This window comes from Fistularia commersonii, chromosome 11, assembly GCF_037954325.1.
Source record: "Fistularia commersonii isolate RoL2024-O1a breed Wild chromosome 11, RoL_Fcom_v1.0, whole genome shotgun sequence".
Classification (NCBI taxonomy): Eukaryota; Metazoa; Chordata; class Actinopteri; order Syngnathiformes; family Fistulariidae; genus Fistularia; species Fistularia commersonii.
This window is the reverse complement of record NC_141294.1, coordinates 17,081,455-17,109,335: the sequence shown is the minus strand read 5'-3', so window position 1 is coordinate 17,109,335 and position 27,881 is coordinate 17,081,455. Positions and strand designations below refer to the sequence as shown.

At 53.7% G+C, this 27,881-nt stretch overlaps 2 protein-coding genes and 2 pseudogenes across 4 annotated transcripts; 2 read left to right on the top strand and 2 right to left on the bottom strand.

Moving 5' to 3' along the window:
- Positions 1 to 34: 34 nt before the first annotated feature.
- On the top strand, positions 35 to 12,769 carry LOC147229796 (valine--tRNA ligase-like). The gene is made up of 29 exons (XM_086155437.1): positions 35 to 131; positions 1,116 to 1,468; positions 1,546 to 1,689; positions 1,836 to 2,031; positions 3,038 to 3,153; positions 3,236 to 3,311; positions 3,410 to 3,510; positions 3,586 to 3,713; positions 3,790 to 3,954; positions 7,803 to 7,884; positions 7,964 to 8,083; positions 8,269 to 8,377; positions 8,453 to 8,632; positions 8,741 to 8,865; positions 8,954 to 9,057; positions 9,145 to 9,303; positions 9,374 to 9,464; positions 9,535 to 9,640; positions 9,721 to 9,791; positions 9,892 to 10,017; positions 10,174 to 10,278; positions 10,397 to 10,544; positions 10,694 to 10,821; positions 10,900 to 11,055; positions 11,145 to 11,369; positions 11,475 to 11,586; positions 11,665 to 11,840; positions 12,402 to 12,551; positions 12,632 to 12,769. Exons 2-29 carry the CDS (start codon positions 1,118 to 1,120, stop codon positions 12,698 to 12,700), a joined length of 3,819 nt encoding a protein of 1,272 aa, XP_086011563.1. The 5' UTR covers positions 35 to 131; positions 1,116 to 1,117; the 3' UTR covers positions 12,701 to 12,769.
- Positions 12,760 to 15,101, bottom strand: LOC147229795 (phosphatidylserine lipase ABHD16A-like; annotated as a pseudogene). The gene is made up of 13 exons (XR_015106841.1): positions 15,091 to 15,101; positions 14,903 to 15,030; positions 14,733 to 14,818; positions 14,584 to 14,657; positions 14,215 to 14,506; positions 14,017 to 14,141; positions 13,865 to 13,928; positions 13,728 to 13,784; positions 13,585 to 13,647; positions 13,434 to 13,510; positions 13,254 to 13,352; positions 13,133 to 13,179; positions 12,760 to 13,007 (listed from the first exon to the last, which is right to left on the bottom strand). The product of XR_015106841.1 is annotated as a phosphatidylserine lipase ABHD16A-like (transcript).
- A 1,329-nt stretch (positions 15,102 to 16,430) lies between these two features.
- Positions 16,431 to 24,795, top strand: LOC147229794 (valine--tRNA ligase-like). Its single transcript, XM_086155433.1, has 26 exons — positions 16,431 to 16,621; positions 17,703 to 17,818; positions 17,899 to 17,974; positions 18,073 to 18,173; positions 18,249 to 18,376; positions 18,461 to 18,625; positions 19,111 to 19,192; positions 19,272 to 19,391; positions 19,578 to 19,686; positions 19,762 to 19,941; positions 20,035 to 20,159; positions 20,298 to 20,401; positions 20,482 to 20,640; positions 20,711 to 20,801; positions 20,872 to 20,977; positions 21,058 to 21,128; positions 21,255 to 21,380; positions 21,532 to 21,636; positions 21,755 to 21,902; positions 22,040 to 22,167; positions 22,246 to 22,401; positions 22,481 to 22,705; positions 22,807 to 22,918; positions 22,995 to 23,170; positions 24,429 to 24,578; positions 24,659 to 24,795. Exons 1-26 carry the CDS (start codon positions 16,552 to 16,554, stop codon positions 24,725 to 24,727), a joined length of 3,198 nt encoding a protein of 1,065 aa, XP_086011559.1. The 5' UTR covers positions 16,431 to 16,551; the 3' UTR covers positions 24,728 to 24,795.
- LOC147229793 (phosphatidylserine lipase ABHD16A-like) lies at positions 24,791 to 27,143 on the bottom strand (annotated as a pseudogene). The gene is made up of 13 exons (XR_015106840.1): positions 27,131 to 27,143; positions 26,945 to 27,013; positions 26,773 to 26,858; positions 26,624 to 26,697; positions 26,255 to 26,546; positions 26,057 to 26,181; positions 25,885 to 25,948; positions 25,746 to 25,802; positions 25,603 to 25,665; positions 25,446 to 25,522; positions 25,266 to 25,364; positions 25,145 to 25,191; positions 24,791 to 25,033 (listed from the first exon to the last, which is right to left on the bottom strand). The product of XR_015106840.1 is annotated as a phosphatidylserine lipase ABHD16A-like (transcript).
- Between the last annotated feature and the right edge of the window lie 738 nt (positions 27,144 to 27,881).

Genomic DNA, 27,881 nt, shown 5'->3' with positions numbered 1-27,881 from the left:
CTGTGCGGCGGAAGTTCCGCCTGAAAACCCGGAAGTGTTTATCCTTGCATCAGACGGCCGGTGAGCGGCGAGGACTCATGTGTTTCTAAGCGTCAGCGAGCGGCAGACGTCTCTCCCTGCCTCATACAAAGGTTTGTTCCGCGTCGAAGCGACCTTTCGAAGTAAAGAACCTGCACCTGTCGTACACGAACATTCAGGAAACGAGCGCAAATCCCCAAGTCGTCGTCGTCGTCGGAAGTTCTTTTTAGAGTTTAGCTAATGCTAGCTAGCTCCCACTCTTGGCAGCTGACATGCGTTATTAGTGAGAAACACCAACTTCTGGGCGCCCAACCGAACCCCAACAATGTTTTCACCCTTTAGGGTTTGAAAGGCTGTGCTTGTTTTGGGGTGTTTTGGTGTTTACTTCATTTTCGAATACAACAAGACACCCATGTTTCACAGGACACGCATACAGCAACACGTCACCCGTGGATGACGGGGAAGTTTGGCTCGACTCAGGGTCATTTAAAACCCCGACATTATTGTTAAACGTCCAAAATACTTATTTCTAAGGGCTAAATCGAATAATTTTCAGAAGCTGGTGAATTACTATTTGTTTTCTGCTGTTTCTGACAACGTTAAACGTCTTTCGGGGCCCCGGGTAAACATTTACAGGGGGACCCTTGTTCATCAGCATTCAATAACAAGGAATAAGAAATGCCAACATCCCAAAACAAAGTGCATGTTAGTATCAAAATAAGACCATAAGCATGAACTTGCAATTAAAAGTAGAACTCTAAATAAACAACAAAACAGCTCCCAAATCAGAGCAACTTTATTTATCCCAAAGGGGAAATTGTTCTCTTAAAAGGGTACAAGATTAAGATATATATATATATATATATATATACACACAATGAACGGTTATATGTACAAAAAATATATAGTTGATTGCAGGTAAGTTCACTGTGACCTGAAGATTTCAATCACGGTCCTGTTAGACCAGTAGGACCGGCTCCGCCGCAACCGACACCGTCTCTATCACTTTTGTTTTGTCTGGAATTTGAACTCTGCACTGGACATGCAGGTCAAGAACATAGTATCTGCAAATTATAATAAAGCCCCCTCCCTTCCAGGGATGGCCACGCTTTACGTGTCCCCCCACCCTGATGACTTCAGGAGCCTCCTGGTCCTCATTGCAGCACAGACATGCCCCTCCTTGCGCCTGAAGACCCTCTTCGAGGACCCTCCTCTGTCCACCGGCGCGCGTTCCAGACCGGCGCTGGTGCTCGGCGCCAGGCCGGACGACGTTCTGAGCGGGGCCGCCGCTGTGTCCTGGTTCCTGGCCAGCCGTGGGAAGAAGGTGGGCGCTGATGCCAAGCAGAAGAGCCAGGTGTGGCAGTGGCTGAGCTTTGCTGACAACGAGCTGACGCCCGTGTCCTGCGCCGTGGCCTTCCCTCTCCTGGGCATGATGGCGCTGGACAAGAAGGTGGGCCTGCAGAGAAGAAGCAGAGAAGAAACAGCTGCTCCGTGGATCTAATGTCCTGCCGTATTGTCGTCCCACAGCTGCAGCAGAGCTCCCGGGCGGAACTGCTGCGCGTCCTGAAGGTCCTGGACGGGATGCTGGAGCCCAGGACCTTCCTGGTGGGGGAGGGCATCACCCTGGCCGACATGGCCGTTGCCATCGCCGCCCTCCTACCTTTCAAATATGTGAGTGCCACCGATGTGCCACAACCGTCTGATCTTTGGCCACCATCTTCAACGTCGAAAGCACAGAACCCGTGAAACTGGTGGAATGCAGTAGTTTCAGTTGCCAGTTGATAAAAGTAATCAGCCAGGAATCATTTCCCGTCCAGGTACTTGAGCCCTCGGATCGGAAGGTTCTGACCAATTTGACCCGCTGGTTCACAACCTGCATCCACCAACCCGCGTTCCTGAAGGTTCTGGGGAAGGTCTCCTTGTGCGAGAAGATGGAACCCGTCGCTCCGAAAAATGAAGCCGCTCCGGATACCGCTCCGGACGCCGTACCTCCGACGGGGGACGCCGTCAACGGTGAGCAAGTCACTGCCTCTTTACTGTCGCTCCTTCTCAGCAGTTAAGGAATATTCCTCCTCAGAAAGTCTTTTTCCTGAAACTGAAAGGGTTCTGCTGCTCCCTAAACGGAAACAATCCCAGTTTAACCAGATTAAGAGCAAACCCAGATTAAGACTCTGCCATTTTTAACTGCATCTCCCCGTCAGCTGAAGGTGAATTAGGTCACAGCTGGAGACGATGGAATTAAGGCTTGTGTCTCTGCCTCGAGATCCGAGGTAACACCTGCTGAATGCCCCGGAATTAGCACTTGCAAGATTTAGCTGGAATAGGTAAATATGTGTCAATATTAGAATGAGCCCCTTTGGAGTTGGCAAAATATGAGCATGTTTTTATGGAATTGGTTCAATTTCAGCACGAGGTGCCTATGATTCTGTGAATATTAGCATTATTTAACAGAAATTAGGTAAATATTAGCATTATTTAAGTGGAATTAGGTAAATATTAGTATAATTTACCTGGAATTTTGTAAATATTAGCACAATTTAATTGGTATTATTTAAATATAAGCATGATTTACCTGGACTTAGGTCAGTATTAACATGATCTACCTGGGATTAGCAAAACTTTAGCTTTTTTTTTCCCGGAATTCAGTAAACATTAGCACAGTTTTCTGGGATCAGGTAAATATTAGCCAGAAGTTGACTGGAGCTAGCTGAGAGTTAGCATGGACCGCTCAAAATAAATTGAATGAGAGAAAAGTGTGAAGGGGTCTTAGTTCTCTGGTTCTTTTAGCAACATTCAAACACGACGTTCTCCATGTTCTGACCAGTGTTGTCGAGAGCGTTTGTTCAGTCTGAGTCTGAAAAAGGATTTCCTTTGTCTCCAAACGAGGCTGTATCTTCTCGCCCAATCAGAAGTCTTCCCAGCTTTAAGCCCCTCCCCCGAAAGCCAGGATTTTTTTTTTTTTTTAGGGTGGTGGCCGGGTAGACCAGTAACCATGTTGGTCCTTGTTCTCCATCTCTAGGCCCCCCCAAGACGGAGGCCCAGCTGAAGAAGGAGGCCAAGAAGCGCGAGAAGCTGGAGAAGTTCCAGCAGAAGAAGGCGATGGAGGCTCAGAAGAAGACGCAGCCTTCTGCAGAGGTACGCACACACACACACACACACACACACACACACACACACACCTGCACAAGGACCTACTTGGATTCTTCTCCTCCTCCAGAAAAAAGCCAAACCGGAGAAGAAGGAGCTGGGGGTGATCACCTACAACCAATCCACCCCCCCCGGCGAAAAGAAAGGTATATGCACACACACACACACACACTCTTCCCATCTGTTGTTGTGAAGTGTGTCTGTGTGTGTGTGATGCTAAAGTGAGGTTCTGCCCCTCCCTCAGACGTGGTCAGCCCCCTTCCAGACTCCTACAGCCCCCAGTACGTGGAGGCGGCCTGGTACCCCTGGTGGGAGGCTCAGGGCTTCTTCAAGCCGGAATACGGCGTGAGTCATCTCCACCTCCACGTCGGTCACGTGACCACGCCGCCACGCTAACCGTCTCCTCCCCCCTCCCCGCAGAGGAAGAGCATCAGCGAGCTCAACCCCCGCGGCATCTTCATGATGTGCATCCCCCCGCCCAACGTGACGGGGTCGCTCCACCTGGGCCACGCCCTCACCAACGCCATCCAGGACTGCCTGACGAGATGGTAGCAACCGTCTGCTTGCCGCAACACACACACACACAAACGCAAACGCCACCTAACGATTGCAACTTCCTGTCAGGCACAGAATGCGCGGCGAGACCACCCTGTGGAACCCGGGCTGCGACCACGCCGGCATCGCCACGCAGGTGGTGGTGGAGAAGAAGCTGATGAGGGAGCGCGGCGTGAGCCGCCACGACCTCGGCAGGGAAAACTTCATCCAGGAAGTGTGGAAGTGGAAGAACGAGTGAGGCACACACACACACACACACACACACACACACACACACACACACACACCCTAACAAGACAGCTGTTCAGCCTTCCTATTTTTGGGTGTAGATATGAACAATAGTAATCACACTGTGATAACCGGTTTTAGTCAAAACATTTTTTTTTTGTGTTGTTTTTGTTTTTTAAAGTTTATTTATTAAAGAAGAAAAAGAAGAAGTCGTCCTGGGAAGACAATCTTCTTCCTCTTTCGGCTTTTCCCGTCAGGGGTCGCCACAGCGAGTTAACTTTCTCCATCTAACCCTATTCTCTGTATCCTCCTCTCTCACACCAACTACCTTCATATCCTCTCTCACTACGTCCATAAATCTTCTCTTTGGTCTTCCTCCAGACCTCTTGCCTGGCAGCTCCAATTCCAGCATCTGTCTACCAATATATTCTCTATCCCTCCTCTGTATGTGACCGAACCATCTCAGTCTGGCTTCTTTAACCTTCTCTCCAAAACATCTAACATGTGCTGTTCCTCTGATAGACTCATTCCTGATCCTATCCATCCTGGTCACTCCCAAAGAGAACCTCAACATCTTCATCTCTGCAACCTCGAGTTCTGCCTGCTGTCTTTTGGTCATTGTAAAAGTTTCTAGTCCATACATCATCGCTGGTCTCACCACTGTCTTGTACACCTTTCCTTTTATTCTGGCCGATAGTCTTCTATCACATAGTACCCCTGACACTTTTCTCCACCCATTCCAACCTGCTTGGACCCGTCTCTTCACCTCTTTTCCACACTCTCCGTTGCTCTGGACTGTTGACCCTAAGTACCTGAAATCCTCCAGCTTCTTGATCTCCACTCCCTGTAGCCTCACCGCTCCACCCGAGTTCCCCTCATTCACACACATATATTCTGTCTTGCTGCGACTAACTTTCATTCCTCTCCTTTCCAGTGCATACCTCCACCTCTCTAGATGTTCCTCTACCTGTTTTCTGCTCTCACTACAGATCACAATGTCATCCGCAAACATCATGGTCCATGGGGATTCCTGTCTAACCTCATCTGTCAGCCTATCCATCACCATTGCGAACAAGAAGGGGCTCAGAGCTGATCCTTGATGGAGTCCCACCTCCACCTTGAACTTCTCTGTTACCCCGACAGCACACCGTACCAGTGTCTCACAGCTAGCATACATGTCCTGCACCAGTCTAACATACTTCTGTGCCACTCCAGACTTCCTCTTACAATACCAGAGCTCCTCTCTTGGCACCCTGTCATATGCTTTTTCTAGGTCTACAGAAACGCAATGCAACTCCCTCTGACCTTCCCTGTACTTTTCTATTAGCATTCTCAACGCAAATACTGCATCTGCAGTACTCTTCCTAGGCATGAAGCCATACTGCTGTTCACAAATGCTGACTTCTGCTCTCAGTCTAGTTTCCACTACTCTTTCCCATAACTTCATTGTATGGCTCATCAACTTCATCGCTCTATAGTTGCCACAATTCTGCACATCCCCTTTATTCTTAAAAATAGGCACCATCACACTTTGTCTCCATTCTTCAGGCATCTTCTCACTCTCTAAGATCCTGTTGAACAATCTAGTCAGAAAATCTACGGCTGCCTCTCCTAGACAATTTCACACCTCCATAGGTATACCATCAGGACCAACTGCTTTTCCACTCATCATCCTCTTCAATGCCTTCCTCACTTCATTTTTACTAATTTGTGCTCCTTTGTGGTCTACAATAGTCCCCTCTTCTACCCTTGCCTCTCTTTCATTTTCCACATTCATCAGCTCTTCAAAGTACTCTTTCCATCTTCCCATCACTCTTCTAGCATCTGTCAATACATTTCCCTCTCTGTCCTTTATCACCCGGACCTGTTATACATTCTTTCCATCTTTATCTCTCTGTTTCGCCAACCTGTATAGATCATTCTCACCCTCCTTACTATCCAACCGAGCATACAAGTCATCATAAGCCCTTTGTTTTGCCTTTGCTACCTCTATCTTTACCTTTTGCCGCATCTCCCTGAACTCCTGTCTGTTCTCTTCAGTCCTCTCAGTATCCCACGTCTTCTTTACTAACCTCTTTCTCTGTATACACTCCTGCACTTCCTCATTCCACCACCAAGTCTCCTTATCTACTTTCCTTACAGATGACACACCAAGTACTCTTCTACCTGTCTCCCTGATAACACTAGCTGTAGTTGTCCAATCATCTGGAAGCTCACCCTGACCACCCAGACCCTTTCTCAACTCCTTCCTGAAAACCATGCAACATTCCTCCCTTTTCAGCTTCCACCATTTTGTCCTCTGCTCTGCCTTTGTCCTCTTCATCTTCCTTGTCACCAGAGTCATCCTGTAAACCACCATCCTATGCTGTCTGGCTACACTCTCACCTATAACTACTTTGCAGACACTGATCTCTTTCAGGTTACCTCGTCTAGACAAGATGTAGTCTACCTGCGTGCTCCTACCTCCGCTCTTATAAGTTACCCTATGTTCCTGTTTTTTCTGGAAAAAAGTGTTCACTACAGCCATTTCCATCCTTTTTGCAAAATCTACCACCATCTGTCCCTCTGCATTCCTATCCTGGATACCAAATCTGCCCATCACTTCTTCATCCCCTCTATTGCCTTCACCAACATGTCCATTGAAGTCTGCACCAATGACCACTCTCTTATTTCTGGGAATATTCTGCATCACTTCATCTAACTCATTCCAGAACTTCTCCTTCTCTTCAGATTCACATCCCACCTGAGGGGCATAGCCGCTAACAACATTGAGCATCACACCTTCAATTTCCAATTTCAGACTCATAAGTCTATCTGACATTCTTTTCACCTCTAGGACGTTGCTTATGAACTCCTCCTTCAAGATAACTCCTCCATTTATCTTCTTGTCAGTACCATAATAGTACAACTTAAAGCCTGCTCCTAAGCTTCTAGCCTTACTACCTTTCCACCTGGTCTCCTGGACACACAGTATATCCACCTTCCTTCTCTGCATCATGTCCACCAACTCTCTACCTTTTCCTGTCATAGTCCCAACATTCAAAGTCCCTACTCTCAGTCCCAGGCTCTTTCCTTTCCTCCTCTCTCTCTGCTTCCGAACACGACCTCCTCCTCTTCTTCTTCTTCTTGTTCTCCGACCCACAGTAGCCCAATTTCCATTAGTACCCTGTAGGTCAGTACCCATCAGTACCAATGGCGGTCGTTGTTAACCCGGTCCGCGACCGATCCGGTATGGTATAGTTATAGTTGACTCGCATGTTTGTTTGGCAAAAGTTTTATGCCGGATGTCCTTCCTGACGCAACCCTCTGCATTTATCCGGGCTTGGGACCGGCACAGGGAGACACTGCTCCGAGCCTCCCAAGGCAGGCTTGGAGAGACACGGGCCAGTGTCGCCCTGAGGCTGCATTAGTCCTGGGAAGACAATACAAATATAAAACTGTACAACTTGACAATATGTATAAAATATACAAATAAGCAATAAAATATATATAAAATATACAAATAGTTTATTACAATACCATTATCGAGTGATAATGCTGTCATAACGACTTTGTGATGAATGACCACTTTGTCACTTTTTTTTTTTTTTTTTTTTTTAATCTGTCTTTTTGTGTATGTATATGCCTTTGCGTTGTATTAGACCAGCTAATAGCACAGTAATAACTAACTTATTAGTAATAAGTAACTGATAACTGTTTTATTAGTATATTGGTAATAACTGTTCTCAGGCCCAAGTAAAACTATATATTAGTAATCATGTTTTTAGTTAAAAAAAAAAATCAACTTAGGATGCTATTATGTTGTTATTATCCAGTAATAGAGCAGAGCTGAAGCTCCCCATGTGTCTTTGCAGGAAGGGAGATCGTATCTACAACCAGCTGAAGTGGCTGGGCTCGTCGCTGGACTGGGACCGAGCCTGCTTCACCATGGACCCCGTGAGTAGCCCGGCCGTGAGCTTCTCCCACGTTCCCCCTCCTCTTCGTCATCCTCGCCATCTCTCGCCTCGTCTCGCAGAAACTGTCCTACGCGGTGCAGGAGGCCTTCATCCGAATGCACGACGAGGGCGTGATCTACAGGAGCGATAAGCTGGTCAACTGGTCCTGCACCCTTAACTCGGCCATCTCTGACATCGAGGTAGGCTTCAACTCCACACAGGCATACAAGTGCTGTTCCATCTAGTGCTATTATGCGAACCTGGTTAGCATCACACCTGTATAACTCGATGGTAGAACGTCACAACGTTCTGGTAGTAGGACCTGGTTTTGCTTCGCGTGGTTGGTCTGGCATGATGTGCGTGAATGTTCTGACCTGGTTCGCAGGTGGACAAGAAGGAGCTGAACGGTAGGACGCTGCTGCCTGTCCCCGGCTACAAGGACAAGGTGGAGTTTGGAGTGTTGGTGACCTTCGCCTACAAGGTGGACGGGTCAGGTGGGTGAAGGTCCGCCGCCGGTTGATGGTCCCTCTCCCCTCCCGGAGGGTAAAGCTCTGAGTTGGTTCCTCCAGACGAGGAGGTCGTGGTGGCCACGACTCGTGTCGAGACCATGCTGGGTGACTCGGCGGTGGCGGTCCACCCAGAAGACTCCAGGTACAAGCACCTGAAGGGGAAGTTGGTGATCCACCCCTTCTGTGAGCGCAAGTTCCCCGTGGTGTTCGACGACTACGTGGACATGAGCTTCGGGACAGGTGAGCTGCTGCGTGCAAGGACGCTCCACGCCACGGCATCCCCTCAATTGACCTTTGACCCCCCCCCCCCCCCCACACACACACACACACACATCCCTATCCCTCCAGGCGCGGTGAAGATCACGCCGGCTCACGACCCCAATGACTATGAATTGGGCAGGAGACACCAGCTGGAATTCATCAACATCATGGACGAGAATGGCCTCCTCATCAATGTCCCCCCGCCCTTCCTGGTACGCCCGCACTCCCCAGCATCTGTGTGTGTGTGTGTGTGTGTGTGTGTGTGTGTGTGTGTGACGAGGATTCGCCCCCGCTCTGCAGGGAATGAAGCGATTCGAGGCGAGGACGGCTGTCCTTCAGGCGCTGAAGGACAAAGGACTCTTCAGAGATATTAAAGACCACCCCATGGTCATCCCCATCTGCAGGTGAGACCCCTCCCACTGACCCTCCACACACACACACACTCACACACACACCCATATTGTAACCCCCGGTGTGTGTGTGTGTTTCAGCCGCTCCAAGGATATCGTGGAGCCCATGCTGAAGCCCCAGTGGTACGTGAACTGCAAAGACATGGGCCGCGAGGCCGCCGCCGTCGTCCGAGAAGGACGTCTGAAGATCATCCCGGACCACCACCTCAAGACCTGGTTCAACTGGATGGACAACATCAAGTGCGTGCGTGTGTTTGGGATCTACATCGGAGGTCCTCCAGAGGTGTGACGTATCTCTGCGCCCCCCCAGGGACTGGTGCATCTCCCGGCAGCTGTGGTGGGGTCACCGCATCCCCGCCTACTTCGTCACCGTGGACGACCCCTCGGTGCCCCCGGGAAAGGTAGGTGACCTCCAGCTCCCGCCGTGTGTGCTGACCAGGTGCTCCATGATGTCGTCCTCTCGGCCTCCAGGACGTGGACGGGCATTACTGGGTGAGCGGGCGAACGGAGGCCGAGGCCAAGGAGAAGGCGGCTCGTCGCTTCAACGTCTCCGCGGACAAAGTGTCCCTCCGACAAGGTGACCGCCACGCTAATGGGCCAACCGGTTGATGGGCCAATCGCGCGGCTCGAAGCCTCAACGAGCATCTTGTCTTCCAGACGAGGATGTCCTGGACACGTGGTTCTCCTCCGGGATCTTCCCCTTCTCCATCTTCGGCTGGCCGCACGAGGTGACGCGCCGTCACGTGACCCCCGCGAGGGGTAGCTTGTTCCTGATTGGCTGATGTGTCGCGGCCTCACGTGTGTGTGTGTGTGTGTGTGTGCGTGCAGAGCGAGGACCTGAGCGTCTTCTACCCGGGGACCCTGCTGGAGACGGGCCACGACATCATCTTCTTCTGGGTGGCCCGGATGGTGATGATGGGCCTCAAGCTGACCGGGAAGCTTCCCTTCAAAGAGGCGAGGAGCCGCGGGCCGCCGTCGCCACGGAAACACATCGCTTTACATTACATTACATTACATTACATCTGGCAGACGCTTTTATCCAAAGCGACTTACAATAGAGGACATAAGGACTGCAAATCCATGGTAACCGCGCCGTCCTCCGTCCCTCAGGTGTACCTGCACGCCGTGGTGAGGGACGCCCACGGCAGAAAGATGAGCAAGTCCCTGGGGAACGTCATCGATCCCGTGGACGTCATCAAGGGGATCACCTTGGCGGTAAAGTTGGAGATCACTCATCACCGGCTGCGGACCTTCTGGTTGACCACCAGAGGGCGGTGAAGAACCTCCACTGGGGATCAGGTGGATCATGAGACCTTCTACTTTACCTCCGCAGGGTCTCCAAGCCCAGCTGATGGACAGCAACCTGGACCCCCGGGAGGTGGAGAAGGCCATGGAGGGCCAGAAGTCGGATTACCCCTGCGGCATCCCCGAGTGCGGCACCGACGCCCTGCGCTTCGCCCTGTGCGCCTACACCAGCCAGGGTGGGAGCCAGAGCCTCAGAATAGAGAACTAGAGCAGACAGAACCATCAGAAGGAGAACGAGCAATGTGTGTGTGTGTGTGTGTGTGTGTGTGTGTGTGTGTGTGTGTGTGTGTGTGTGTGTGTGTGTGTGTGTGTGTGTGTCGCCTAGGGAGGGACATCAACCTGGACGTGAACCGTATCCTCGGTTACCGCCACTTCTGCAACAAGCTGTGGAACGCCGTCCGGTTCGCCATCAAGGCGCTGGGCGACGCCTTCGTCCCGTCAGAGCGAGCCCAGGTGAGGCGGGTCAAAGGGGGCGGGGCTTATCACGACCTCGGACGTCCTAATGGTTTCCCTCTCCCTTCCCCCGAGCAGCTGAGCGGGGACGAGGGCGTGGCCGACCGCTGGATCCTGTCGCGTCTCTGCGCCGCCGTGGCCCAGTGCGACGCCGGCTTCAAGGCCTACGACTTCCCCGCCATCACCACCACCATCCACAGCTTCTGGCTCTACGAGCTGTGCGACGTCTACCTGGTGTGGAGCGCCGCCGCCGCCGCCGCCACACGGTCGCGCCCGCCGAGTGCCTTTTCAAGTGACCTTCGTTCTGTAACTTCGTTCCGCAGGAGAGCATCAAGCCGGTGCTGGCGGCCGCCGAGGAGACGGCGAGCAGCCGGAGCGCGGCGGCGGTCTGCAGGCAGACGCTCTACACCTGCCTGGACGCCGGGCTCCGCCTGCTCTCCCCCATCATGCCCTTCCTCACCGAGGAGCTCTACCAGAGGTTGCCACGACGACGGCCGCTGGAGGACCCCCCTAGCATCTGCGTGACTTCCTACCCCGAAGTGGAGGAGGTTTGTCAGAGTGCAGGTTGAGGGAATACTTTGTTGCCACGGTGATGTCATACTCCCGCGTACATATATGTGTGTGTGTGTGTGTGTGTGTGTGTGACCGAACAGTTCTGCTGGAGCAGCGTGCAGTTGGACCGGGACATGGAGTTCGTGATGACCATCGTCAAGACGATTCGCTCGCTGAGGGCCGACTACAGCCTGACCAAGATCAGAGCCGACTGTAAGACCCTCCCCCACACACACACACACATACACACACACTTATTTGATTCTCACATGATGTGTGTGTGTGGCCCAGGTTACCTGCAGTGTGTGGACGCCGCCACCAAAGCGCTGCTGCAGAGGTTCCAGTTGCTGCTCCAGACACTGTCCTCGTCCCAGACTGTGGTGCTGCTGTGCGGCGGCGAGCCTGCGCCCGCCGGCTGCGCCGTTGCCATCGCCTCCGACCGCTGCACTGTCTGCCTCATGCTCAAGGTGGCGCCCCCACACACACACACACACACACACACACAGGATAGTACATACTCCGAACTGCACAATACTTCTAGAAGGAAAGTCGCAACACTTTCCTGCTTCATGACAAGTAATCTCGAGTGAAATATTGAGATATTTACACAAAACTACAACCTTTTTTTTTCAAACTTTTAATTAAATACACACCGGTAACATCCACAAATACATACTGTAAATGCTTTTCCCCCCAAACAGAGCCTGTAACACAGCTGATGAAAAAGAATAATAATAAATAATGCAAGGAAAAGTCCATCCATCCCTCCTGCGCGCTAAAACCGTTTAAAGTCGTCTTCTTCGATGTCGTAATTGAACGGCCTCGGAATTTCATGTTCCGATGTGACGAGGGTAAATGTTTGGGCGGCGTGAAGCTCGTCAGCCCCCCCAAAAAAAAATCCATAAATGAGCCGCATCGTCGTTTAAGCCGCCGCGTTCGAAGCGTGTGAAAAAGTAGCGTCTTGTAGTCCGGAAAGTACAGTGCTCTATACTGAGTGGGCGGAGCTTATGGTGTTGCGGTCGTCCCAGGGGCTGATCGACGTGGAGAAGGAAATGGCCAAGCTGATGGCCAAGCGGGCCGACCTCGTGAAGCAGACGCTGAAGCTGAGGGAGAAGATGGAGAAGAACGACTACAAGGAGAAGGTGCCGGAGAGGGTGCAGGAGCAGGACGCCGAGAAGGTGAGGAGTGGCGGGACGGGGCGGGGCGGGTAACCCTCCGAAGGCTAACGGCTAACGGCGCCGCGGGGCTCTCGTTTCAGCTGCGACAGAATCAGGTGGAGCTGGAGAAGGTGGAGGCCGCCATGGACAACTTCAGGAAGATGATCTGACCCGCCCTCAAAAGCCCTTCACCCCCGTTTTGTGTTGGAATAAAGAGGCGGAGCAGCGCTCGGATCCACCGACCCTCTCGGGCCTGATTTTATTCAACGGAGGGGGAGGGAATGTCATCTGGTGGCGGGTGGAAAGGAAAAGGGCGAGCGAGGGAAGACGCCATCTTCACTAACGAAAAAACAGAAGTGCGCTTTTATTTATCTTTTTCCTCCAGAGGAGTATTCACAGTCTCCAGGGTGGGGGGAACTCGGAGGCCGGCAGGGGGGTGCAGTGGGTCGTTTCCAGGTTCCTCATGTATTTGCGGGCCTGAGGGAGGAGGGAAAGAGGCGGTGATTGACGGCGCCGGCGAGATGCTATAAACCCGTCCGGGAGCACAGGTGAGCCGTCGCCGTGGCAATGAGGTGTGTGCACGTGGGTGCGTGCGGGCTCACCAGGAATACGGCGAGCTGCCGGCGGCCCTCGGAGGTCATGTCCTCACCTGCGGGGAGGGGGAGGGGTCAGGCTGAGCTCGCTCGGCGTGCGCGGAGACCTGCCACGCGGCGGTTAGCTTACCGACGGTCCAGGGGAAGGACACCTGCCTGTCGGCCTGGTAAGACTGCAGGACGGACACACACCAGTCGTCGTCCACCTCATAGCGACTGTACACGGAGGCTGCACACACACACACACACACACACCTGGGTGAGTTGTCTCAACATGGTGACATGCCCTGGAGGCGACGTGCACACTGACCCTCCTGAATGTGGCTGGAAGCCCCCAGCCAGTCTTGGACCGCCTCGAATCCCTCCTTCGTCATCACCTGGGGGTACCTGCCGCCGTCACACACAATCAGCCGTCTTGACCCGAAAGTCCACGGCGGCGAAGAGAAGGAGCATGAACTGACCTGAACTGCAGGAGCTTCAGCAGGAGGTCGTTTCCCCTGTTGGACAGCACGTCCTCCGGACCCCTGGGGGGGAAATAGCGGGGTGGGGGTTGAGTGTGGCTAACCGCACCTTGGTAAAGCAGGGAGCGGCGAGGAGAACTCACGAGGTGGTGATGATCTCGTCTCTGGTTCTCCTGATCAGCAGGACGGGACCCTGGTACCTGAAGAGGACACACACACACACAGGCATGCATGGGTTGTCACACACTCAAGGGGAACATGAAGATTGGAGGTCACTCACTTGATTAGCTGCTCTGCGTTGTTGAGGTTCATGTACTGACGCACTGTGTGCTGCACCAGCGGCCCTGAGACACACACACACAGACACACACACACACACACACCGTTAGAGGCCGTTGGGGGCAGTGGGGTCCCAACCCCCTCCAGACTCACTCCAACTGTCAGGCATGACCTTCAGGGCCAGAGGGAGGAGGTCGTCGAAGGAGGCGTCCAGAACCACCGCCTGGATCTCCGGGTAGGACATCACAAGACACCAGCTTGTTCCTCTGGCCCTTGAACTGAGAGCAGACCATGGAACCTCCACGGGACTCTGAAGGCGGTCAAAGTGTGTGTGTGTGTGTGTGTGAATACCTCCTCGATGAGCTTGGCTTGGCCCTGCTGCAACATCGGCCTCATGGCTCTTTGCAGCAAACCCACGGAGCCCGGGTACAGCATCCTCCGGCCGAAAGAGTGGGCGATGAGGAAGCGATGAGGAGAAGTTAGAAGGTCACGCAAGGAGGCGGAGGAGGAGGAACAAGAGAAGAAGTGCGGGTACCTGACGATGTGGCAGGGCAGGGTCCGGACCGAGCGCAGGACGCCGTCTGTCGCTCCTCTCAGCCGAGGCTCCGGCTTCAGCAGGGACACGCCGGCCTTGGAGCCCTTCCTGTGGAACAAGAACTCCGGTCAGCGAGCAGAGCCGAGGTACAGCAGAACCGGGGAGGGCGGCCCACCACGACTTACGGGCTGCTGACTTCAGACCAGCTGAAATCCGAGGGCCAGTGTGAGAAGTCAAAGTCGTAACATCTCAGCTTCTTCTGCAGGAGACAAGACAGGCGGAGTCAGGTCAGGTGATCAGAACAGAACTTCACATCTCCGGGCCGGGTCCGGACCTTGTTCGTCGCTGTGTGGTCCCTCTTGGTGTCCTCCAGGATGGAGATAAATTGCTGGTACTCCAAGTTCTTCCATCTCCCCCAGCCTGAGGAGGAACAGGGTTTCATCTCGTCATCGCCTCCATCGGTGTGAAACGTAACGACAGAGTGTGTGTGTGTGTGTCAGTCACCTCTGAGACAAGCCACACCCAGAAGACACACCAGCACCGCGCCCAGGACAGATACCAGAGGGCTGTTGCCTATGGACACACACACACAAACAGCTGTTCTGAACCCGGAAGTTATGTGTGCGGCATCTCTTGACGTCACACCGATATAAAGATATAAAACATATATACACAATTGTCAGGGTTTACACCTGATCCCCATTGTAATCGGCACCAGCTGCAGCAGATGCCGCTAATTAAGATCCCTATAAAGGGCAGCGGCACGCTCTGCCTGGCGCCAGGGGATTGTGGCCCTCACAGACCACTGTGAAGCCCTGCCAGGACCCCAGGTGTGACCTCTGTCCCTTCCCTCGTCACGACCGGACCCAGTCGGCCGGTGTGACCTCTGTCCCCTCCCGCAACCCGTCCAGTCTGCCATCCTGCCTGGGGCCCGCCCCGTCTGCAACCACCGTCTGCAACCCGTCCTGGTGAGACCCTGCAACCCGTCCCGTCTGCAACCTGTCCCGGTGAGACCCAGTCTCTGCAGTCCCGCCTGCAACCCACCCTGCCATGTCAATCCAAATAAAAGCGCTTTCAACCACCCATCTCTGCTCTGAAGTGTGGTTCCCTGCTCGAGTCCGCCCCTGCCATTCGTGACAACAATGAACAATTATATGTACAAAAAATATATCGTTGATTGCAGGTAACCTCACTGTGACCTGAAGATTTCAATCACGGTCCTGTTAGACCAGTAGGACCGGCTCCGCCGCAACCGACACCGATTCTATCGCTTTTGTTTTATCTGGAACTTGAACTCTGCACTGGACATGCAGGTCAAGAACATTGTATCTGCAGATTATAATAAAGCCCCTTCCCTTCCAGGGATTTACGTGTCCCCCCACCCTGATGACTTCAGGAGCCTCCTGGTCCTCATTGCGCCTGAAGACCCTCTTCGAGGACCCTCCTCCGTCCGCCGGCGCGCGTTCCAGACCGGCGCTGGTGCTCGGCGCCGGGCCGGACGACGTTCTGAGCGGGGCCGCCGCTGTGTCCTGGTTCCCGGCCAGCCGCGGGAAGAAGGTGGGCGCTGATGCCAAGCAGAAGAGCCAGGTGTGGCAGTGGCTGAGCTTTGCTGACAATGAGCTGACGCCCGTGTCCTGCGCCGTGGCCTTCCCTCTCCTGGGCATGATGGCGCTGGACAAGAAGGTGGGCCTGCAGAGAAGAAACAGCTGCTCCGTGGATCTAATGTCCTGCCATATTGTCGTCCCACAGCTGCAGCAGAGCTCCCGGGCGGAACTGCTGCGCGTCCTGAAGGTCCTGGACGGGATGCTGGAGCCCAGGACCTTCCTGGTGGGGGAGGGCATCACCCTGGCCGACATGGCCGTTGCCATCGCCGCCTTCCTACCTTTCAAATATGTGAGTGCCACCGATGTGCCACACCCGTCTAATCTTTGGCCACCATCTTCAACGTCGAAAGCACAGAACCCGTGAATCTGCTGGAATGCAGTAGTTTCAGTTGCCAGTTGATAAAAGTAATCAGCAAGGAGTCATTTCCCATCTAGGTGCTTGAGCCCTCGGATCGGAAGGTTCTGACCAATTTGACCCGCTGGTTCACAACCTGCATCCACCAACCCGCGTTCCTGAAGGTTCTGGGGAAGGTCTCCTTGTGCGAGAAGATGGAACCCGTCGCTCCGAAAAATGAAGCCGCTCCGGACGCCGTACCTCCGACGGGGGACGCCGTCAACGGTGAGCAAGTCACTGCCTCTTTACTGTCGCTCCTTCTCAGCAGTTAAGGAATATTCCCTCTCAGAAAGTCTTTTTCCTGAAACTGAAAGGGTTCTGCTGCTCCCTAAACGACAACAATCCCAGTTTAACCAGATTAAGAGCAAACCCAGATTAAGACTCTACCATTTTTAACTGCATCTCCCCGTCAGCTGAAGGTGAATTAGTTCACAGTTGGAGACGATGGAATTAAGGTTTGTGTCTCTGCCTCGAGATCCGAGGTAACACCTGCTGAATGCCCCGGAATTAGCAAAACACTTGCAAGATTTAGCTGGAATAGGTAAATATGTGTCAATATTAGAATGAGCCCCTTGGAGTTGGCAAAATATGAGCATGTTTTTATGGAATTGGGTCAATTTCAGCATGAGGTGCCTATGATTCTGTGAATATTAGCATTATTTAACAGAAATTAGGTAAATATTAGTAATATTAGGTAAATATTTACCTAGAATTAGGTATATATGGGTGCTATTTAACTGGAAGTAGGTAAATATTAGCATTAGTTAAGTGGAATTAGGTAAATATTAGTATAATTTACCTGGAATTTTGCAAATATTAGCACAATTCAATTGGTATTATTTAAATATATGCATGATTTACCTGGGATTAGGGTCAGTATTAACATGATCTACCTGGGATTAGCAAAACTTTAGCTTTTTTTTTTTCCTGGAATTCAGTAAACATTTGCACAGTTTTCTGGGATCAGGTAAATATTAGCCAGAAGTTGACTGGAGCTAGCAGAGAGTTAGCATGGACCGCTCAAAATAAATTGAATGAGAGAAAAGTGTGAAGGGGTCTTAGTTCTCTGGTTCTTTTAGCAACATTCAAACACGACGTTCTCCAAGTTCTGACCAGTGTTGTCGAGAGCGTTTGTTCAGTCTGAGTCTGAAAAAGGATTTCCTTTGTCTCCGAACGAGGCTGTATCTTCTCGCCCAATCAGAAGTCTTCCCAGCTTTAAGCCCCTCCCCCGAAAGCCAGGAATTTTTTTCCAGGGTGGTGGCCGGGTAGACCAGTAACCATGTTGGTCCTTGTTCTCCATCTCTAGGGCCCCCCAAGACGGAGGCCCAGCTGAAGAAGGAGGCCAAGAAGCGCGAGAAGCTGGAGAAGTTCCAGCAGAAGAAGGCGATGGAGGCTCAGAAGAAGACACAGCCTTCTGCAGAGGTACGCACACACACACACACACACACACAAAAACACACACACCTGCACAAGGACCTACTTGGATTCTTCTCCTCCTCCAGAAAAAAGCCAAACCGGAGAAGAAGGAGCTGGGGGTGATCACCTACAACCAACCCACCCCCCACGGCGAAAAGAAAGGTATATGCACACACACACACACACACACACACACACTCTTCCCATCTGTTGGTGTGAAGTGTGTGTGATGCTAAGGTGAGGTTCTGCCCCTCCCTCAGACGTGGTCAGCCCCCTTCCAGACTCCTACAGCCCCCAGTACGTGGAGGCGGCCTGGTACCCCTGGTGGGAGGCTCAGGGCTTCTTCAAGCCGGAATACGGCGTGAGTCATCTCCACCTCCGCGTCGGTCACGTGACCACGCCGCCACGCTAACCGTCTCCTCCCCCCTCCCCGCAGAGGAAGAGCATCAGCGAGCCCAACCCCCGCGGCATCTTCATGATGTGCATCCCCCCGCCCAACGTGACCGGGTCGCTCCACCTGGGCCACGCCCTCACCAACGCCATCCAGGACTGCCTGACTAGATGGTAGCAACCGTCTGCTTGCCGCCACACACACACACACACACACACACACACAAACGCCACCTAACAATTGCAACTTCCTGTCAGGCACAGGATGCGCGGCGAGACCACCCTGTGGAACCCGGGCTGCGACCACGCCGGCATCGCCACGCAGGTGGTGGTGGAGAAGAAGCTGATGAGGGAGCGCGGCATGAGCCGCCACGACCTCGGCAGGGAAAACTTCATCGAGGAAGTGTGGAAGTGGAAGGACGAGTGAGGCGCACGCACACACACACACACACACACACACACACACACACACACACACACACACACACACACACACACACACACACACACACACCCTAACAAGACAGCTGTTCAGCCTTCCTACTTCTGGGTGTAGATATGAACAATAGTAATCACACTGTGATAACCGGTTTTAGTCAAAACATTTTTTTTTTTGTTTTTCATAGTTTATTTGGACAGTGTGGAACTACATTAAGCACAGAGGCAGAGATGTTTGTACCAGATTTTAGCTCATAGCTCATTTCCATCTGTAGTCTTGCTAAGACAATACAAATATAAAACTGTACAACGTGAGAATATATATAAAATATACAAATAAGCAATAATATATATAAATACTATGTATCAGTAATCATGTTTTTAGTTAAAAAAAAATCAACTTAGGATGCTATTATGTTGTTATTATCCAGTAATAGAGCAGAGCTGAAGCTCCCCATGTGTCTTTGCAGGAAGGGAGATCGTATCTACAACCAGCTGAAGTGGCTGGGCTCGTCGCTGGACTGGGACCGAGCCTGCTTCACCATGGACCCCGTGAGTAGCCCGGCCGTGAGCTTCTCCCACGTTCCCCCTCCTCTTCGTCATCCTCGCCATCTCTCGCCTCGTCTCGCAGAAACTGTCCTACGCGGTGCAGGAGGCCTTCATCCGAATGCACGACGAGGGCGTGATCTTCAGGAGCGATAAGCTGGTCAACTGGTCCTGCACCCTTAACTCGGCCATCTCTGACATCGAGGTAGGCTTCAACTCCACACAAGCATACGAGTGCTGTTCCATCTAGTGCTATTATGCTAACTTGGTTAGCCATCACACCTGTATGACTCGATGGTGGGACGTCACAACGTTCTGGTTGTAGGACCTGGTATTGCTTCGCGTGGTTGGTCTGGCGCGATGAGCGTGATTGTGCTGACCTGGTTCGCAGGTGGACAAGAAGGAGCTGCACGGTAGGACGCTGCTGCCTGTCCCCGGCTACAAGGACAAGGTGGAGTTTGGAGTGTTGGTGACCTTCGCCTACAAGGTGGACGGGTCAGGTGGGTGAAGGTCCGCCGCCGGTTGATGGTCCCTCTCCCCTCCCGGAGGGTAAAGCTCTGAGTTGGTTCCTCCAGACGAGGAGGTTGTGGTGGCCACGACTCGTGTCGAGACCATGCTGGGTGACACGGCGGTGGCGGTCCACCCAGAAGACTCCAGGTACAAGCACCTGAAGGGGAAGTATGTGATCCACCCCTTCCGGAAGTGCACGTTGCCCGTGGTGTTCGACGACTACGTGGACATGAATCTCGGGACAGGTGAGCTGCTGCGTGCAAGGACGCTTCCGCGCCACAGCATCCCCTCGATTGACCTTTGACCCCCCCCCCCCACACACATCCCTATCCCTCCAGGCGTGCTGAAGGTCACGCCGGCTCACGACCCCCATGACTACGAATTGGGCAGGAAACATGACCTGGAATTCATCAACATCATGGACGAGAATGGCCTCCTCATCAACGTCCCCCCGGCCTTCCTGGTACGCCCGCACTCCCCAGCATCTGTGTGTGTGTGTGTGTGTGTGTGTGTGTGTGTGTGTGTGTGTGTGTGTGTGTGTGTGTGTGTGTGTGTGTGTGTGTGTGTGTGTGTGTGACGAGGATTCGCCCCCGCTCCACAGGGAATGAAGCGATTCGAGGCGAGGACGGCTGTCCTTCAGGTGCTGAAGGACAAAGGACACTTCAGAGGAATTAAAGACCACCCCATGGTCATCCCCATCTGCAGGTGAGACCCCTCCCACTGACCCTCCACACACACACACACACACACACCCATCTATAACCCCCAGTGTGTGTGTGTTTCAGCCGCTCCAAGGATATCGTGGAGCCCATGCTGAAGCCCCAGTGGTACGTGAACTGCAAAGACATGGGCCGCGAGGCCGCCGACGTCGTCCGAGACGGACGTCTGAAGATCATCCCGGACCACCACCTCAAGACCTGGTTCAACTGGATGGACAACATCAAGTGCGTGCGTGTGTTTGGGATCTACATCGGAGGTCCTCCAGAGGTGTGACGTATCTCTGCACCCCCCCAGGGACTGGTGCATCTCCCGGCAGCTGTGGTGGGGTCACCGCATCCCCGCCTACTTCGTCACCGTGGACGACCCCTCGGTGCCCCCGGGAAAGGTAGGTGACCTCCAGCTCCCGCCGTGTGTGCTGACCAGGTGCTCCATGATGTCGTCCTCTCGGCCTCCAGGACGTGGACGGGCATTACTGGGTGAGCGGGCGAACGGAGGCCGAGGCCAAGGAGAAGGCGGCTCGTCGCTTCAACGTCTCCGCGGACAAAGTGTCCCTCCGACAAGGTGACCGCCACGCTAATGGGCCAACCGGTCGATGGGCCAATCGCGCGGCTCGAAGCCTCAACGAGCATCTTGTCTTCCAGACGAGGATGTCCTGGACACGTGGTTCTCCTCCGGGATCTTCCCCTTCTCCATCTTCGGCTGGCCGCACGAGGTGACGCGCCGTGAACCGGTCACGTGACCCCCGCGAGGGGTAGCTTGTTCCTGATTGGCTGATGTGTCGCGGCCTCACGTGTGTGTGTGTGTGTGTGTGTGTTTGTGTGTGTGTATGGGCGTGCAGAGCGAGGACCTGAGCGTCTTCTACCCGGGGACCCTGCTGGAGACAGGCCACGACATCATCTTCTTCTGGGTGGCCCGGATGGTGATGATGGGCCTCAAGCTGACCGGGAAGCTTCCCTTCAAAGAGGCGAGGAGCCGCGGGCCGCTGTCGCCACGGAAACACATTACATTACATTACATTACATTACATCTGGCAGACGCTTTTATCCAAAGCGACTTACAATAGAGGACATAAGGACTGCAAATCCATGGTAACCGCGCCGTCCTCCGTCCCTCAGGTGTACCTGCACGCCGTGGTGAGGGACGCCCACGGCAGAAAGATGAGCAAGTCCCTGGGGAACGTCATCGATCCCGTGGACGTCATCAAGGGGATCACCTTGGCGGTAAAGTTGGAGATCACTCATCACCGGCTGCGGACCTTCTGATTGACCACCAGGGGGCGGTGAAGAACCTACTCTCGGGATCAGGTGGATCACGAGACCTTCTACTTTACCTCCGCAGGGTCTCCAAGCCCAGCTGATGGACAGCAACCTGGACCCCCGGGAGGTGGAGAAGGCCATGGAGGGCCAGAAGTCGGATTACCCCTGCGGCATCCCCGAGTGCGGCACCGACGCCCTGCGCTTCGCCCTGTGCGCCTACACCAGCCAGGGTGGGAGCTAGAGCCTCAGAATAGAGAACTAGAGCAGACAGAACCATCAGAAGGAGAACAAGCAATGTGTGTGTGTGTGTGTGTGTGTGTGTGTGTGTGTGTGTGTGTGTGTGTGTGTGTGTGTGTGTGTGGCCTAGGGAGGGACATCAACCTGGACGTGAGCCGTATCCTCGGTTACCGCCACTTCTGCAACAAGCTGTGGAACGCCGTCCGGTTCGCCATCAAGGCGCTGGGCGACGCCTTCGTCCCGTCAGAGCGAGCCCAGGTGAGGCGGGTCAAAGGGGGCGGGGCTTATCGCGACCTCGGACGTCCTAATGGTTTCCCTCTCCCTTCCCCCGAGCAGCTGAGCGGGGACGAGGGCGTGGCCGACCGCTGGATCCTGTCGCGTCTCTGCGCCGCCGTGGCCCAGTGCGACGCCGGCTTCAAGGCCTACGACTTCCCCGCCATCACCACCACCATCCACAGCTTCTGGCTCTACGAGCTGTGCGACGTCTACCTGGTGTGGAGCGCCGCCGCCACCGCCGCCGCCACACGGTCGCGCCCGCCGAGCGTCTTTTCAAGTGACCTTCGTTCCGCAGGAGAGCATCAAGCCGGTGCTGGCGGCCGCCGAGGAGACGGCGAGCAGCCGGAGCGCGGCGGCGGTCTGCAGGCAGACGCTCTACACCTGCCTGGACGCCGGGCTCCGCCTGCTCTCCCCCATCATGCCCTTCCTCACCGAGGAGCTCTACCAGAGGTTGCCACGACGACGGCCGCTGGAGGACCCCCCTAGCATCTGCGTGACTTCCTACCCCGAAGTGGAGGAGGTTTGTCAGACTGCAGGTTGAGGAAATACTTTGTTGCCACGGTGATGTCATACTCCCGCGTACATATATGTGTGTGTGTGTGTGTGTGTGTGACCGAACAGTTCTGCTGGAGCAGCGTGCAGTTGGACCGGGACATGGAGTTCGTGATGACCATCGTCAAGACGATTCGCTCGCTGAGGGCCGACTACAGCCTGACCAAGATCAGAGCCGACTGTAAGACCCCCCCCCACACACACACACATACACACACACTTATTGGATTCTCACATGATGTGTGTGTGTGGCCCAGGTTACCTGCAGTGTGTGGACGCCGCCACCAAAGCGCTGCTGCAGAGGTTCCAGTTGCTGCTCCAGACACTGTCCTCGTCCCAGACTGTGGTGCTGCTGTGCGGCGGCGAGCCTGCGCCCGCCGGCTGCGCCGTTGCCATCGCCTCCGACCGCTGCACTGTCTGCCTCATGCTCAAGGTGGCGCCCCCACACACACACACACACACACACACACACAGGATACTACACACTCCGAACTGCACAATACTTCTAGAAGGAAAGTCAACACATTCCTGCATTTTGACGCTTCATGACAAGTAATCTTGAGTGAAATATTGGAGAGAAAATTCTTGTTCTGCCTTTCACTGCGTCCACACAGACGTACGAGGACACATTATTTGCGTTGAATAAATAATTTTTGGACCAATCAGGTGAAAGTGGGATGATCTCTCACGGCACACAGTTGAGAATCACTGGTTTAAAGTACTATCAGTGTATTTATTTTTTCAAATCTTCTGAAAATACTTTATAAAAATGAACTCAAATACAACATATTTTAATAAATACACTTTAATTATTTGCAAAAGCCACGGCGAGTCAAAGATGTTGCCCACCCCTGACCTACAGCATATTATATACCCTGTAGTAGTACTGAGTAGTCGGGGCTTGTGTACGCTTCACTACAAGTACTCTGATTCCAAATACTCCATTACAATCCAGAAGTATTGTAGGGACAAAATATTTCAGTACACTGCAGTATAATGTGACGGGAAGTAGCTCCGTGTACACACCTCTTCCATTTACTCCTCAAAGTTCCAATTGAGTGTTTTTAAAATTGTTCATGCAGAGACCAGATTCTGTAATAGTAAAAGTACTGCATTTCCCTCATCAAATACTTCTTTATACTCACAAATCCTGTACAAGATGCTCAGTGATGGTTGATGTGGTGAATCGGACTATTTCTGGACTATTGAGCGCACCTGAATATGAGCAACAACCAAAAATAACTAAATATATGGGTGTACATATTTAGGCTGCACTTGTTTATGTCATAACATGAGATATTTACACAAAATTACAACCTTTTTTTTTCAAACTTTTAATTAAATACACACCGGTAACATCCACAAATACATACTGTAAATGCTTTTTCCCCCCAAACAGAGCCTGTAACACAGCTGATGAAAAAGAATAATAATAAATAATGCAAGGAAAAGTCCATCCATCCCTCCTGCGCGCTAATTGAACGGCCTCGGAATTTCATGTTCCGATGTGACGAGGGTAAATGTTTGGGCGGCGTGAAGCTCGTCAGCCCCCCAAAAAAATCCATAAATGAGCCGCATCGTCGTTTAAGCCGCCGCGTTCGAAGCGTGTGAAAAAAGTAGCGCCTTGTAGTCCGGAAAGTACAGTGCTCTATAGTGAGTGGGCGGAGCTTATGGTGTTGCGGTCGTCCCAGGGGCTGATCGACGTGGAGAAGGAAATGGCCAAGCTGATGGCCAAGCGGGCCGACCTCGTGAAGCAGACGCTGAAGCTGAGGGAGAAGATGGAGAAGAACGACTACAAGGAGAAGGTGCCGGAGAGGGTGCAGGAGCAGGACGCCGAGAAGGTGAGGAGCGGCGGGACAGGGCGGGGCGGGTAACCCTCCGAAGGCTAACGGCTAACGGCGCCGCGGGGCTCTCGTTTCAGCTGCGACAGAATCAGGTGGAGCTGGAGAAGGTGGAGGCCGCCATGGACAACTTCAGGAAGATGATCTGACCCGCCCTCAAAAACCCTTCACCCCGTTTTGTGTTGGAATAAAGAGGCGGAGCAGCGCTCGGATCCACCGACCCTCTCGGGCCTCTTTTTATTCAACGGAGGGGGAGGGAATGTCATCTGGTGGCGGGTGGAAAGGAAAAGGGCGAGCGAGGGAAGACGCCATCTTCACTAACGAAAAACCAGAAGTGCGCTTTTATTTATCTTTTTCCTCCAGAGGAGTATTCACAGTCTCCAGGGTGGGGGGAACTCGGAGGCCGGCAGGGGGGTGCAGTGGGTCGTTTCCAGGTTCCTCATGTATTTGCGGGCCTGAGGGAGGAGGGAAAGAGGCGGTGATTGACGGCGCCGGCGAGATGCTATAAACCCGTCCGGGAGCACAGGTGAGCCGTCGCCGTGGCAATGAGGTGTGTGCGGGCTCACCAGGAATACGGCGAGCTGCCGGCGGCCCTCGGAGGTCATGTCCTCACCTGCGGGGAGGGGGAGGGGTCAGGCTGAGCTCGCTCGGCGTGCGCGGAGACCTGCCACGCGGCGGTTAGCTTACCGACGGTCCAGGGGAAGGACACCTGCCTGTCGGCCTGGTAAGACTGCAGGACGGACACACACCAGTCGTCGTCCACCTCATAGCGACTGTACACGGAGGCTGCGCACACACACACACACACACACCTGGGTGAGTTGTCTCAACATGGTGACATGCCCTGGAGGCGACGTGCACACTGACCCTCCTGAATGTGGCTGGAGGCCCCCAGCCAGTCTTGGACCGCCTCGAATCCCTCCTTCGTCATCACCTGGGGGTACCTGCCGCCGTCACACACAATCAGCCGTCTGAGTCTTGACCCGAAAGTCCACGGCGGCGAAGAGAAGGAGCAGGAACTGACCTGAACTGCAGGAGCTTCAGCAGGAGGTCGTTTCCCCTGTTGGACAGCACGTCCTCCGGACCCCTGGGGGGGAAATAGCGGGGTGGGGGTTGAGTGTGGCTAACCGCACCTTGGTAAAGCAGGGAGCGGCGAGGAGAACTCACGAGGTGGTGATGATCTCGTCTCTGGTTCTTCTGATCAGCAGGACGGGACCCTGGTACCTGAAGAGGACACACACACACACACAGGCATGCATGGGTTGTCACACACTCAAGGGGAACATGAAGATTGGAGGTCACTCACTTGATGAGCTGCTCTGCGTTGTTGAGGTTCATGTACTGACGCACTGTGTGCTGCACCAGCGGCCCTGAGACACACACACACACACACACACACACACACACACACACACACACACACACACACCGTTAGAGGCCGTTGAGAGCAGTGGGGTCCCAACCCCCTCCAGACTCACTCCAACTGTCAGGCATGACCTTCAGGGCCAGAGGGAGGAGGTCGTCGAAGGAGGCGTCCAGAACCACCGCCTGGATCTCCGGGTAGGACATCACAAGACACCAGCTTGTTCCTCTGGCCCTTGAACTGAGAGCAGACCATGGAACCTCCACGGGACTCTGAAGGCGGTCAAAGTGTGTGTGTGTGTGTGTGTGAATACCTCCTCGATGAGCTTGGCTTGGCCCTGCTGCAACATCGGCCTCATGGCTCTTTGCAGCAAACCCACGGAGCCCGGGTACAGCATCCTCCGGCCGAAAGAGTGGGCGATGAGGAAGCGATGAGGAGAAGTTAGAAGGTCACGCAAGGAGGCGGAGGAGGAGGAACAAGAGAAGAAGTGCGGGTACCTGACGATGTGGCAGGGCAGGGTCCGGACCGAGCGCAGGACGCCGTCTGTCGCTCCTCTCAGCCGAGGCTCCGGCTTCAGCAGGGACACGCCGGCCTTGGAGCCCTTCCTGTGGAACAAGAACCCCGGTCAGCGAGCAGAGCCGAGGTACAGCAGAACCGGGGAGGGCGGCCCACCACGACTTACGGGCTGCTGACTTCAGACCAGCTGAAATCCGAGGGCCAGTGTGAGAAGTCAAAGTCGTAACATCTCAGCTTCTTCTGCAGGAGACAAGACAGGCGGAGTCAGGTCAGGTGATCAAAACAGAACTTCACATCTCCGGGCCGGGTCCGGACCTTGTTCGCCGCTGTGTGGTCCCTCTTGGTGTCCTCCAGGATGGAGATAAATTGCCGGTACTCCAAGTTCTTCCATCTCCCCCAGCCTGAGGAGGAACAGGGTTTCATCTCGTCATCGCCTCCATCGGTGTGAAACGTAACGACAGAGTGTGTGTGTGTGTGTGTCAGTCACCTCTGAGACAAGCCACACCCAGAAGACACACCAGCACCGCGCCCAGGACAGATACCAGAGGGCTGTTGCCTATGGACACACACACACAAACAGCTGTTCTGAACCCGGAAGTTATGTGTGCGGCATCTCTTGACGTCACACCGATATAAAGATATAAAACATATATACACAATTGTCAGGGTTTACACCTGATCCCCATTGTAATCGGCACCAGCTGCAGCAGATGCCGCTAATTAAGATCCCTATAAAGGGCAGCGGCACGCTCTGCCTGGCCCCAGGGGATTGTGGCCCTCACAGACCACTGTGAAGCCCTGCCAGGACCCCAGGTGTGACCTCTGTCCCTTCCCTCGTCACGACCGGACCCAGTCGGCCGGTGTGACCTCTGTCCCCTCCCGCAACCCGTCCAGTCTGCCATCCTGCCTGGGGCCCGCCCCGTCTGCAACCACCGTCTGCAACCCGTCCTGGTGAGACCCAGTCTCTGCAGTCCCGCCTGCAACCCACCCTGCCATGTCAATCCAAATAAAAGCGCTTTCAACCACCCATCTCTGCTCTGAAGTGTGGTTCCCTGCTCGAGTCCGCCCCTGCCATTCGTGACAACAATGAACAATTATATGTACAAAAAATATGTCGTTGATTGCAGGTAACCTCACTGTGACCTGAAGATTTCAATCACGGTCCTGTTAGACCAGTAGGACCGGCTCCGCCGCAACCGACACCGATTCTATCGCTTTTGCTTTGTCTGGAACTTGAACTCTGCACTGGACATGCAGGTCAAGAACATTGTATCTGCAGATTATAATAAAGCCCCCTCCCTTCCAGGGATTTACGTGTCCCCCCACCCTGATGACTTCAGGAGCCTCCTGGTCCTCATTGCGCCTGAAGACCCTCTTCGAGGACCCTCCTCCGTCCGCCGGCGCGCGTTCCAGACCGGCGCTGG

Bases quoted from the DNA above. Each gene is read 5' to 3' on its own strand.
- LOC147229794 (XM_086155433.1), top strand. From the start codon at position 16,552: ATGGAACCCGTCGCTCCGAAAAATGAAGCCGCTCCGGACGCCGTACCT. The intron at 20,641-20,710 runs GTGCGTGCGTGT...GCACCCCCCCAG, and splicing joins AACTGGATGGACAACATCAA to GGACTGGTGCATCTCCCGGC. The intron at 21,381-21,531 runs GCGAGGAGCCGC...TCCGTCCCTCAG, and splicing joins GGAAGCTTCCCTTCAAAGAG to GTGTACCTGCACGCCGTGGT.
- LOC147229796 (XM_086155437.1), top strand. From the start codon at position 1,118: ATGGCCACGCTTTACGTGTCCCCCCACCCTGATGACTTCAGGAGCCTC. The intron at 9,304-9,373 runs GTGCGTGCGTGT...GCGCCCCCCCAG, and splicing joins AACTGGATGGACAACATCAA to GGACTGGTGCATCTCCCGGC. The intron at 11,841-12,401 runs GTGGCGCCCCCA...CGGTCGTCCCAG, and splicing joins CTGTCTGCCTCATGCTCAAG to GGGCTGATCGACGTGGAGAA.